The sequence below is a fragment of the Henckelia pumila genome, chromosome 2 (assembly GCF_033568475.1).
Source record: "Henckelia pumila isolate YLH828 chromosome 2, ASM3356847v2, whole genome shotgun sequence".
NCBI classification, from domain to species: Eukaryota; Viridiplantae; Streptophyta; class Magnoliopsida; order Lamiales; family Gesneriaceae; genus Henckelia; species Henckelia pumila.
In genome coordinates, this window is record NC_133121.1 from 120,039,167 (window position 1) to 120,052,364 (window position 13,198).

General features: G+C 30.3%; 2 protein-coding genes across 3 annotated transcripts; one reads left to right on the forward strand and one right to left on the reverse strand.

Annotated features, from left to right (window-relative positions):
- Positions 1-1,608: 1,608 nt before the first annotated feature.
- On the reverse strand, positions 1,609-6,392 carry LOC140879915 (transcription factor MYB33-like). Of its 2 annotated transcripts, XM_073283880.1 has the most exons (5): positions 6,010-6,392; positions 2,701-3,032; positions 2,437-2,590; positions 2,023-2,178; positions 1,609-1,891 (listed from the first exon to the last, which is right to left on the reverse strand). In XM_073283880.1, the coding sequence occupies exons 2-5, from the start codon at positions 3,007-3,009 to the stop codon at positions 1,767-1,769; spliced, it is 744 nt and encodes a 247-aa protein (XP_073139981.1). In that variant the 5' UTR covers positions 3,010-3,032; positions 6,010-6,392; the 3' UTR covers positions 1,609-1,766. The 2 variants fall into 2 exon arrangements, with proteins under 2 accessions (XP_073139981.1, XP_073139980.1); XM_073283879.1 differs by having other exon boundaries at positions 2,701-6,392.
- Positions 6,393-10,950: 4,558 nt separating this feature from the next.
- Positions 10,951-12,858, forward strand: LOC140879735 (metal tolerance protein 1-like). The gene is made up of 2 exons (XM_073283596.1): positions 10,951-11,149; positions 11,513-12,858. Exon 2 carries the CDS (start codon positions 11,513-11,515, stop codon positions 12,686-12,688), a length of 1,176 nt encoding a protein of 391 aa, XP_073139697.1. The 5' UTR covers positions 10,951-11,149; the 3' UTR covers positions 12,689-12,858.
- Positions 12,859-13,198: the final 340 nt, after the last annotated feature.

The following is a 13,198-nucleotide window of genomic DNA, read 5'->3' on the forward strand; positions in this document are numbered from 1 at the left end:
TATCATGGCTTTGGTTGCTTGACAAATTACACATAAAATTTATTTTGTTTGAGCCGCATATCATTTTGTCAGCCTCCACGGCGGCGGCTCTGCGGACTCTGGAGCTTCCGCCACCTTGTTTATTTCGCTCTTTCTTGTTACTGAACATAAATTTATTTGATGTGAATTTCTAACCACAAAAACCATCGATATTTATAGCAAAAAAATTCTCATAAATTGTTAGGGTTTCATATCTTTGTGTGGTGGCGCTGACTATATTATAAATTTGAGCAATTTAATTCTCTTGGAATTTTTTTTTGTAAAATATTATATAATATTATCTATGTATCGCTATTATTAAATTATCAAATTGTGTAATTATTAGTTGGATTTCACATATTAGTGAACCATGACAAAAAAATACACAAGTAAATCTTGTGGATTTTTCAACTATCGTTACACTATTGCGTGAATTTTCCATGTATATATTTTGTAATCACATATTTTATATTTTGGATAGATTAGATTAATTTAAATGGTTGAATTTTATATATGAGGAATGATTTGAAATCCATCATAATTAAGAATAAAATTAACTAGTTTGATATTGAGTAGTAAATACAAAATCACAAAAATTAGATTTAGTCAAAAAAAATTAAATGAGTTGAGAATCCTGAATTTGGTATAGGTGATTTCGATAATTTCTCATTACAAACATAAACTTAAACAAAAATATTTACTAAAAAGTAGAACATAAATATTAACACCAATATAATACCTTTTTTTCCCCAAAAAGTCTTAACTACTGCAATCTATACATGCTTTTTGTTTCCCGGAATGAATGTTTGTATTTAATTTCATTAAACTTTTTATTTATTTGTCAAAATTAAATTGTTTACTATTTATTATGAAATTTGGGTAATTGAGACTAGTAAATGTCACAATCGAAATTACTTATTCATAATATTTGTAAATCTTATATCTTCTATATTATTAAGTTTGAGACATAAATAGTAAATACTTTTGGTAGATTATGTCATATAAATTTTTGTCTCGCAAGTCATAACTCATAACTACCGTAATTATTTTTAAATAAAATAAATAATAATAAATTAAAAATTAAAAAACATAATATTAATTAAATATAAATACTTAAATCTTATTATATTTCATATAAAAATTTGTTATGCACAAATATAAAACTATATTTTAGAAAAAAAATAATTTATATGCACGCACCGTGTGTATTTGTTCACTAATTATCGTTGAGATTTCTAAATTCTAGTAATCCATCAATAATGGGACAAATACTCAATTCAAGTGATCCCCTTCCTTTTTGTAATCCAATAAACAAAAGGAAAATAACAATAAAAATCCATTAACAATATTAAAGGAGAAGGTGTACGTTAGTGGAAATAAAAATTTAATGTTTATTGCATTTCGGATTCTTCTTATATTAAAATTTATTTTCCTCAAAATCAAATTGGAAAAAAAAAATACCAAAATCAATATTAACTTCCAACCTAGATACTTGTTTTGCCACATGAATGTCACCAAGACATGCCATCTCTCATTCTTCATCAGCATACCAACAATTTAGACATTTAAATGATTTTTTTCACTCTCAAATTTAGTTGGTAATATAATAGATAATTCTTAATAAACATTATATATAAATTACAAGAAACTACATAAAAATGTTCGGGTTAAACAAACAAATGCCCCATGTTTACGCATACAAATGACCAATAAGAAAGAAAGAAATCCTCAAAGATTAGCACGATGAATCAGAAAGGCCGGGGATCCAAATCATCCCATTCAGGAAGGGGCGCTGATAATGGAAAGTCAAGAAGTTTCATGAGCTCTTCGTCGATAAACCTGAAGCCGTCCTGGGAATTCTGGTTCTCCGGTCCTGCAAACAAATTAAAAATATATATTAAGGCGTGGAAGGTGGACATCTATTGCAACACAAGATTGACAAAAACTCTTATTGGTCTTAAGTCACTTCATATCGATAACGATATCAGCAAGTCATTGTATTACCTTGCATGATTTCTGATCCCATCGCATCAAAATCCCCAGCACCAGTACTTGGGGTGGTAATCACATTATCACTTGAAAAACGTTCAAGAGTTGATGCTGCCATCCATGGTGATCGCATTGATGGAAGGCCTAAAACTACATCGATCGGACCTGGACCTGGAATGAAGTCAAATTTGAGGAAATTTGGAAAGATAAGATTGACATAAGGCACTGTAACCAAAGTGGGTGAAGAAAGTAATTCATTTGAGGCCACTAACGACAAGGCCATACCAGCATTGCTGTCTCGAGCAACAATCAAATAATTAGCAGAACATGATTTATCAAGCATGTTCTGTGCTAAAGAATCATTTGGTGATGGTGCTACCATCGAACTGGAGAAACATAAAAGATTTAGATCTTGGGGCTGAAATGAACCTGAATGTGATAAAAATGTTTGTGATGGTGAAGAACTGGGAGGGTGATTAATTTGATGCATTTCTCGACGGTGAATTGCCAAACCCGCACGTTGGCATTTCTTTTGTCTCATGTTCCAGTAATTCTTAACCTCGTTGTCTGTTCTACCATGAAGCTATATACATGAGAATAAATTACTAAATTAGATTGTTGAACCCTTTAGTGCATCAATAATGAAAAAATAACCACAAAATCAATAAAAATCATCCAAGCCAAATTAATAACCTGAGAAGCGATGTGAGCCCATTTGTTTCCATGCTTCCCATGAAGCTCAATAATTAGGTTTTCCTCCTCCGCAGAAAATGCACCTTTCTTCAGATTAGGCCTCAAATAATTGGCCCATCTGTTTCTACAGCTCCTCCCAGATTTATTTAGTCCAGTTATCTCTTGAATCGAACCCCAATTTCCCTCACCATGCACTTCTACATACTGCCTTAGGATGTTATCCTCATCTGGAGTCCATGGCGTTTTCTTTAGTCCATGCTCGGGTGTTCCAGATGTAGACCTTGAGCATCCAGATCCGTTGAATGCCATCAACCTCAATACCTCTATTTGTTCTAAAACAGGAAAATTGAAAGACAAAAAAAAAGGTTGATTTAGAAAAGGGGAAAGGAATTCTTGTAGGACAAAATTTGAGTTGAGAATGGTGGCTGTGAAAGAGAGTAAGAACCCTAATGGGGCTTGCATAATTTATAGGCAAAAACCTAGTGTCTCGCCCCGACTTGAATGCTAGTCTATCTACAATGTGTCCACATGAACCATAAAGCAACCATACAACCAATAACGGTCAAGTCCATAAACACTTTTTTGTCTATTGCATTACAGCGTTTTCAAGTTTTTAACGCAACTACTACCCTTCCTAGATTTTGGCAATCTTTGACGCCATCATACTCAATGTATTCACGCAATAATATTCAAGTAATTCGATACCAACAATTTACTAGTTGGCCGTGGTATACTGGTATTCTCTCAACGTCAGCACCTCAATTTAATTTCATCTAGTGAACTATCAACCATGCTATGTAATCATTAAAATTAGCTTTGTATGAGATTTAATTACTCAATTGAGCTTAATCAACATAAAAATAAAAGCAAACAGTTAATTACATCATGACAAAACATTTATCTTCAATAAAAAAAAAACTAACCAGCCCACGAACCTTCTTGCTAATCAACCCATAGTTCATAATTATAACATCTCTAGCCGGTAGCATTTTATCCCCCGACGGACAAACTGATTCCTACATCTAATGCTTTTAAGAGAAGCACTAAATCCCAAAGTCCAACCAAATTGACCCACACGTGGAGTTTATGTTATGAACCATATTTTGACAATTATATCTTCATATAAAATAAATACATCAAAAAATGATGACTATTTACATTAATCAACAATAAAGGCTGCAACCACCTCAAGCACTTGCCCCTTGATTTACAACAGACAATCAACTTTATATTCGAGTTTCCTATGATTAACCAAATAAAGCAAATATTATTATACAGGAACTCGAAAACAAACTTTCTATCACCAAAACTTTGTATTTCACTTTAACTAATAAAAAATTAATTTACATTGATGTTCATATTTAAAACAAGACGACGACTACCAACACAAACTACGTGCAACAAGTTGTTTTGCCAATCCGAAAATTTCATTGCTCCAAAATTTTCTTAAAATGACACATTAATTTCAACATTTTGTGTGCATGTAAAGAGAATGACTAATGTTTCAAAATGGTATATATATCATATCTTAAACTAGAAAAAGTAATCAAAACAATCCTTTATATTTTTTAAAATTAGTAATAATAAAAAATAAAAATAAAAAACCAGAGGAAAGCAATTGACCAACTGTGGCGTAACATTAGCACTTCCCTATATTTTCAACATGTGAATCATAAAATCAACTCTTAAATTATAAAATTTCGTTCTAAAGAATATTTACCCATAAAAATCAGCTTACTAAACATAGAGAAAGGAACAAACAAAATTAAGATTGACACAACCAAATATAAATGATTTATTGCTTAGTCTTCTTCCTAAAACCATAGGCATGCCAGATTATGCATTCAATTTGCAGTTGCAGCAATACGAGATTTTGCAGTTCAGGAAACACAATGGGGACAAGATGCACATCAATCTTTGGACAACAAGTATACCAAGTCTTTTCTGTGAGATGCAAAGTGGAAACTCAAGTAAGGGCTAATGGCATATGAAACAAAGGCCTCAAGGGCAAACTCTTCTAATATTACACATTTCGCATATGTGACCATCATGCCCACTTGAGGGAGACAAAAGAAAGAAGGTGTGTGTTCAACTGTGTCTGAAACTTGCTCCTCTCATCTCTTATGGAGATGGTATTGTTTATCGTTTCTTTAAAATAAAAATGTGAGACACCCCCTTTACACCCCACCCCAAACTGGTGCTTAGTGATAGGCTCATGGCATTTAAGGATAAATGGTATCTTCAACGAAATCAAGGAATTGTGAAGCACTAATAGTGCGCCATGCTTTGCGATGGATTAATAGTGCGCCATGCTTTGATTGTCATCCAATTCAAATGCTACTTAAACGGACTAGAGGTAGTATTATTTATTTATTTTTGCATCATCACAAAGTGACTACTCAAAATTTAATTTCAAGTGTTGTTTTTGCTATCATTTATCAAGAACCAAAAATGCGAAAAAAGAGAACCATATTTTAAACGAGATAATGTGTTGTTTCTTCTTGTAATTTTTAGTTTCACAATTGTTATTATGATCGCAATATGGATAAATCTTGGTCTTGCAACAATAGACAAATTAGTTCTATTCATGAAACTATACGACACAAAGTTTATTAAATATCACCGAGGTTCAAAAGAAAAAATTAAGCAACATTGGCCTTGTTTTAATAAATTCCAAAAAAAGTCTCGGTAAAAAAATACCAATTAAAACATTAACAGAATAAATGAATAATGATGAAGTTTTAAACAGAATCTAACCTCCAGATCCTATGAACATCGCCTCGGCAGCACCAAATGTGGTTAGTCATCATTCTCAATAAATTATTTCAAGCATGTCAGTCGTAAGCCAAACTAAATTTTATCCCAAAGTAAATAATACCATCTAGAGATAGAGTGAGTTCCATAACATAGCAATTCAACTGAAAATACCAAAAAATTCTTCTTTTATCGTTTTTATCCAAAATTTTCTTTACAATAAATCTCATTTTCCTCTAATTTTAAAAATAGCACTTGATCAAAGTTAGCATAAATAAAAGACTTCGACATAATTGTTAATTTTTCGAGACTCAACAGTGAATGATAATACATCCTAATAGAACCTAAAAACTGAATAGCACGTAGTGACATTTGTATATTTCACATCAACCATTTTTATTGTTACTATCAATTTTATACATGAACAGGACATTTTTTAGAAAATCTTGGAAAGCTGAACAGAACTACTAATTGATTTTAGTCGTCCAATTTAAATAGGAGGAACACACATAATGTATGGAATAACAGTTATAAAGCCAAGGAAAATGGTTATACCTCAATTTGCATTGAATTGACGGTTTAATCACTTCCAACACCCGATCAAGTGCCCAGTTGTGACGAGGTGGACATGGGGAGCATGGCGGACCCATCAATTTGGCCGAAAGGCCAAATTTTATATTTTTAGAAAAATTACACATAAAACTTGTTGCATTTGCTTCACAAACTGCGCCCCGGGGAGAGGAGACGAGTGAGGCAGAGGAATTTTCTTCCATGCTCGCTTCTGCGACCGAGACATTGTTGCATGCATCACCATTAAGACGAACTATCTTTGCTAACCAAGGGGCGGAGCCGCCGGAAGCTCCGCCCTGCTTACTTTCCAAAGCACCCCCACCGAATATAAACATCGGAGTGAATTTCTAGCACTACGTTGATAGCTATAAGCCCGTATATATATACCCTGCAATTCCCTGAAAATGTTAGGGTTTCGACTTTTTTTTTCTCATTTAAATAAATAATATAAATAAATATTACAATAAACCGGGGTCATCAATCCGGCGCCTCATTAAATACAAACCGGGTTCTTTAACACTGGTCCATAATAATTTTTTATATTATTCATAATATTGATTGTAAATAATCTATCTATGTTATAAAAATTATGATATCATAATAACCATCTTGGAAAACCAAATTTTGTTCCCAAACTTGTATTTATTATATCATTTTTTTTTTCTCAAAAATTTCATTTCAACTTATTTTTCATATTGTTCATATCAAATTGTACTACGACTTCTTACTAATTTGTATAATTATGATATTAATTTATTTTAATATAAATCAAATTATTTTTTAAAAAAAAATTGTACACTAAATAATGGACACTAAATTTTGCTCCCAACATTGCTCGTATACATATATGATATACCAATATTTTTTTCTAAAACTGTCATTTCAACTTATTTTCCATATGCACATTTCAAATTGCAATATTGCTCTCCACTAATTTTATAATTATGATACTAACTTTATTTAATATTTCAACTTAATTCTCAAAAACTAAAAAAAGTTTTATGTAGAAACTCGGACATAATTTAATGCGATGCAAGGCCTGTGGTAATCTTTTCTAACCAAGGAAAATATCGAATTCATTTGTCGAATAAATTAAAAGGAAAATGAAATTAAATATAAACATGCTTATGAAATAAAAAAAGAAATTTAGATTGTGATTCTTCGATTTTTTATTTTTTATTTTTTTGCAAAGCTTATTTGTTAATATCCATGGTTAAAAATTTAGAAGATGTATTTGTAATCGTTGATATTATAATATACATTATAATTTAATACATTAACTAGATATTTCTTAGAAAATTGACTAATTGAGTTACATTGATAATTAATTATTTTCTTCATATGTGTGTGTATATATATATATAAAGTTGTTCCCATGATGCTGTACAAAATATCTCAAAACCACCGTCTAATTATGGCGGTGTTTTCTTAAAAAATAAATAAATAAAATTAGTATCTCATTGTATGTGTTGCATGTTTGTACAATCTTTTTTTTTTTTTTTTGAAATTTCAAACTTAATTGATTTGATTTATATTAAAATAAAGATAATATATTAGGTATAAAATTCGAAGAGTGATCATACTACAACTTGATGAGACGTAAAATTACTTTGGACGAATGTCATACCAACTTATCAAATTAATAGTTATTATGATAGTTGAATCTTTAATATATACTATATTATTAAACTTAAGATTTTTTAATTTCATGGTTCGTCATCGTGATGTTAAATTTATCATAAATTAATTTAATACTCCTTTGATAGCTTTTTAATAACAAAAATGTTATATTCATTTTATATTTTTTTTATTTCACCATATAAATTATATATGAAAATGTCATTTTTGTATTTTTTTTATTTCTCCATTTATTTCTCTTTTTTTAATTTCGTTAAAAAAGGTTAAAAAAACACTTAAACGGGTACATCTGAGTACTAATAATATATTAAAGTTGCATTTACTTAGCTTAATCACAGTTGATTGGTTAATTATCATACTTATCAAGTGTTTATTATTTTACCTCTAACGTTCTCATTGTATCCAAAAGCTTTGGTTTACATTCTTGAAAGGTAACAAAAAATTGTGAAGAGTTGTATTCTCCATTAATGCTTTCTTTTGGGTATCAGGTTCCAAAGATTCCGTATTAATATTCCCAACTTTATCATCAATGAGATTTTTAGTTGGGCTAACTGTAATTTCTTCTAAACTTTGCACTTCTGAACACATTCATTAATTTTCACCGACGTAAATAAAACTTCTAGTAATATATATGAAAACTTCTAGTGTTACATCAATTTAATTACCATATATTAGCTAAATCGGACATACACTCTTTAAATAATAAATTTTTAATTTATCTATTAAGTAATACCTCTATAAATTAATAAAATTTCGCAGCCCAACATTATTAATTTATTGAGGTTTTACTGTATATATTTTTATTAATGATTTTTTTATTCTCTTAAAATGACCTTCTTTTTCAATATTAAATTTTAAATATTTATCACTCATAAAAAAATCATTAAGTCGAAAATAACAAAAAATATTATGTTTATGTTTAGATAAATATATCACCTGTATTACGTACACGTGAATAAATAATGGATATATAACAAGTGTTCACTAGATTAGGACATAAAAAGTGTGGGGCTCCACAACCTCACGACCAACGAGTCATCCCCATAAAATTTCCATGCTTGATTTCTCCTTGGAAACGAAATGAGAAAATTAAAGAGTAAAATATATTTTGGTATACGAACTATTGGTAAAATGTTATATTGGTACACGAACTATTGAGAATGACTTAATTAGTACATGATCCAATTAAAATGTCAATTTTACCCTTAATAGGAATTAATATTATATTTAAAAATTAATTGAGTAAAATTCATTTTGATACACGAACTATATGTAAAATGTCAATTTGGTACACAAACTATAAGAGAATGATTTAATTGGTACGTGATTTAACTAAAAAGTTTAATTTATCCTTTAGTAATTGATTTTAAGTTTAATTATTTTTAATAATAAATTCAACTAAGTGTACATTTTATTTTTAAAATTAATTTTTATTTATTGTAAATTAAAATTTATATTAATTTAAAAATAATAAAAAATAAGTATCTTAATATTTTTATAATATATTTATATTTTACTCATTAATAAATTATTTATATTTTTAAAATATTAATAATATAAATAAAATGGTATTTTTTGCTATCTATGTAAATAATTATCCATTTAAAAAAATTGATATAAATTATATAATAATAAAATCACAAACTCAATAAATAAATCATATGCAAGACTAAAATATATTTAATAACGATAAAATATAATTAAATAAATATTTATTTATTTATATTTAATTTAAGTGCGAATAAAAAAATATAAAATTATAAATTATTAAATCGAGTAACAAATTTTGGATTATTAGAACTACGTAAATTGAGATAATGAGTGGGATTTTTTTTCCGTGATATTTGTTTTTTCATGATCTAATATTTAATGTTGAAAATTTTTATACTAAAATTTGAAAAACTAAAATGGTGATTATGCTTGTTTCAATCATTTAAACACAAGATCAACATACTTCGGCGATATATATTTTTATCATATCATATATTATAATATTTGTTGTGTAATTTGACTTAACAATTGTTTATCATTATATATATAATTAATTTTTAAATAAATACGATATTTTAAAATTAATCAATATAATATTAATTTCTATTAAGAGTAAAATTGAACTTTTAATTGGATCATATAACAATTAAGCAATTTTTAATAGTTTGTGTACCAATATGACATTTTACCAATAGTTCGTATATCAAAATACATTTTACTCTTTTAAAATTAATAAATATAATATTAATTCCTATTAAGGATAAAATTGACCTTTTAATTGGATCATGTACCAATTAAGCCATTTTCAATAGTTCGTGTATCAATATGACATTTTACCAATAGTTTATATACCAAAATACATTTCACTCGAAAATTAAATTAGATATTTGAGATCTAAATTACCGGTGGTGATCCCGTTTTATAACAAGTCAATCAAGTATTGCTTTTATTTTTCGTTGTAGATATGAGTTGAGATGACTCGTTCACGTGTGTGAATCCATAAGACATGTCTCAATTTTTTTTTAAATATTTTATCAAATTTTAATAATCTTTTAAAGTTATAAAAATGTTTATTTATTTATTTACCTTTATCTACCTAGATATATCATTAAATTTAAAACATCATTAATAACTAAAAAATATATTAAAAAATCAATAATAATTATTTGAACTGAGTAAAGACGCACAACTTGCATTGTATGCATTCACCGAAAACACTAGTCCCTCCATTTCGATTATATAGTCCTATTTTTTTCCACACACATTAAGAAAAATAATTAGGAAAATAAATTTTATACAAACTTTCTATATTATTCTTATTTAATGTATTTAAAAATGATTGCACAACTTTTAGTTGCGGGACTTTTTAAAAATTTTTGAACTCTAACCCATACTTGAATATTCACCCCCGAATCCGTCCCGTTTCGGGTTTTTCTTGCGGAAATCCGAATCCGCTGAAAAAATTGTCATCCCTATCAAGGTGTAGTTAATAGAGATATATTAGTAAAAGATTGTAAAAAAAATATTACTAAAATTGATATATGAAAGGAAACGTGTGGTATATAATTGGAACGAAGAGAGTAGTATTTATTTATTTATATAATATTGAAGTTGACCTTAACGATACGTGGATTTATATTTATATATTTTTTTAGCAAAGTATTTATTTATTTAATTGTTGAAGATGCAACTATAATGATACGCATGTCAGATATAAGTTTCATAAAAAATTGTCAAATGCTCTACGAAACGACTCCTTCAAAATTATTTATACAAGCGATGTTATTACTTATTACACCTGTTCTGTGTTAATTATTCTAAAAGAAAAACAAAATATTTTTAAACATGTTCGTTTTAAATAAATAAAACCTTTTATTTTTCCGATGGACCTTTCTAGTTTTTAACAGCAGTCAGCCTCTCCAATCATTCGATCATAATCAATAGTATTGACATTCATTTCTTCTGTTGATAGCTGCGAATCAAGATCCTCATAAAGGTAATTCTCTGGCTTATTTATGACGGGTTTCTTTCTTTAACACAGATACTATGGTTCTTAGATCAATCATTGTGCTCTCTTTGATGCTTTACAGGAGGGGAATTTTTTTTTTTGGGCCTTTTTTTTTTGCCTTTTTGGGCAGTTGATTTTTCCTGGAAATAATGGTGTTATGGTGGACTAATGAATAACGAATAGATATATGACCTGGAAAAAAAAAATAGATATATGACCTGGGAATAATGGTGTCATGCTCTCTTTGATGTTCTTGTTTCTTGGAAAGAATTAATTGGGTTCTAGAAAAAGTAGGAAGCTTGAAATTAATGATGTGGAATTGTTGTTTGATGATGAGTTCCTTGTACACAGATGAATGAGCCAAGATCAGATTATGGGCATATAATCGAGGTCCAGGCCGATGCCCCGACAGCAGAGAGTGGCTCGGTTGTTGGAAGCAAGGCCTGTGCAGGAGCACCCTGTGGTTTCACCGATTCCACGACCAGTTCGAAAGACGCGCAAGAACGATCAGCTTCAATCAGGAAACTCTTGATAGCTGTCGCAATGTGCATTGTGTTTATGATAGTCGAAATCGTGGGTGGGATAAAAGCCAACAGTCTCGCGATATTGACTGATGCAGCTCATCTATTGTCAGATGTTGCAGCTTTTGCTATATCATTGTTTTCGCTATGGGCCGCGGGTTGGGAGGCGAATCCAAAGCAGTCTTATGGATTCTATAGGATTGAGATATTGGGGGCGCTTGTGTCCATTCAGTTGATATGGCTTCTTGCTGGGATTCTGGTGTATGAAGCTGTTGTTCGGATCATACAGGATACGGGTGAGGTTCAAGGTTTCTTAATGTTCTTGGTTTCGGCTTTTGGTTTAGTGGTAAACGTTATCATGGCTATCTTGCTTGGACATGATCACGGTCATGGCCATGCGCATGATCACGGTCATGATCACAATGATGATCATGATCATGATCATGACCATGTCTCTAAGGATGACACAACCCATGATGAGCATCGTCATCCTAATGCTGGAGATGTGAGTGAGCCTCTGATTGAATCAAAACAAGGCCGTAGCAAGAAGCAAAGGAACATAAATGTTCAAGGGGCTTACCTTCATGTGCTTGGAGACTCAATACAAAGTGTTGGCGTCATGATTGGTGGAGCTATTATCTGGTATAAACCCGAGTGGAAAATCGTCGATCTGATTTGTACGCTCATCTTTTCTGTACTTGTGCTGGTGACGACAATAAAGATGTTACGCAACATTCTTGAGGTTCTCATGGAGAGTACTCCTAGAGAGATTGATGCAACAAGAATAGAAAGGGAGCTTTGTGAGATGGAGGAGATTGTTGCAATCCATGAATTGCATATATGGGCTATTACAGTTGGGAAAGTTTTGTTAGCATGCCATGTTAAAGTTAAGCCTGAGTTTGATGCTGACAAGGTTTTAGACAAAGTGATCGAGTATCTCAAGAGGGAATATAACATAAATCATGTCACTATCCAGATAGAAAAAGATCAGACAAACGGAATTTAAGGTTCTGTTATTATTATTGTGTATTAAAAAAGACACGGTCTTTGAAGGTTCTATAAACGGGATGCAGGGCACTTCGAAACTTTTGGCATTTCTTTCATAGTGATAGAAACTGTGGCTCTGAGTCATGTCACTTTGTTACTTATTGTTCATTTTAATGGTCCTTTCTATTTTGTGTAGTTCTTGGGAACAGTTTGCATTTGGGTGAATCGTAGCAACTTCTTTTGTTTGTCAAATGACCACTTCATCAACTCGGGCTCTCAAGTGTCCCCTCTGAACTTGCCTCTTGAAACAACAATTTACACTCAACAAGTATCACCTTCAACGGTCACTGGTCACAACCATTGCATTCATCGCTTTAAAAAATAGAACCTTTTTACTCTTTCATCCGAAAGTTGTGCCAAATACGATACCTTCCAATCAACTAAGATGGGAGGTTTCATGATATATACAATAAACATTTGTTTCGGTCTAGCAAGAAAAATTTGGTATAAAGTGCAACTTCTTACTCGG

Coding starts and splice junctions, on each gene's coding strand:
- LOC140879915 (XM_073283879.1), bottom strand. CDS start 3,162: ATGCAAGCCCCATTAGGGTTCTTACTCTCTTTCACAGCCACCATTCTC. Junction 2,179..2,436: donor AACATTTTTATCACATTCAG/GTTCATTTCAGC, acceptor ACTTCATTCCAG/GTCCAGGTCCGATCGATGTA. Junction 1,892..2,022: donor GGGATCAGAAATCATGCAAG/GTAATACAATGA, acceptor ATTTGTTTGCAG/GACCGGAGAACCAGAATTCC.
- LOC140879735 (XM_073283596.1), top strand. CDS start 11,513: ATGAATGAGCCAAGATCAGATTATGGGCATATAATCGAGGTCCAGGCC.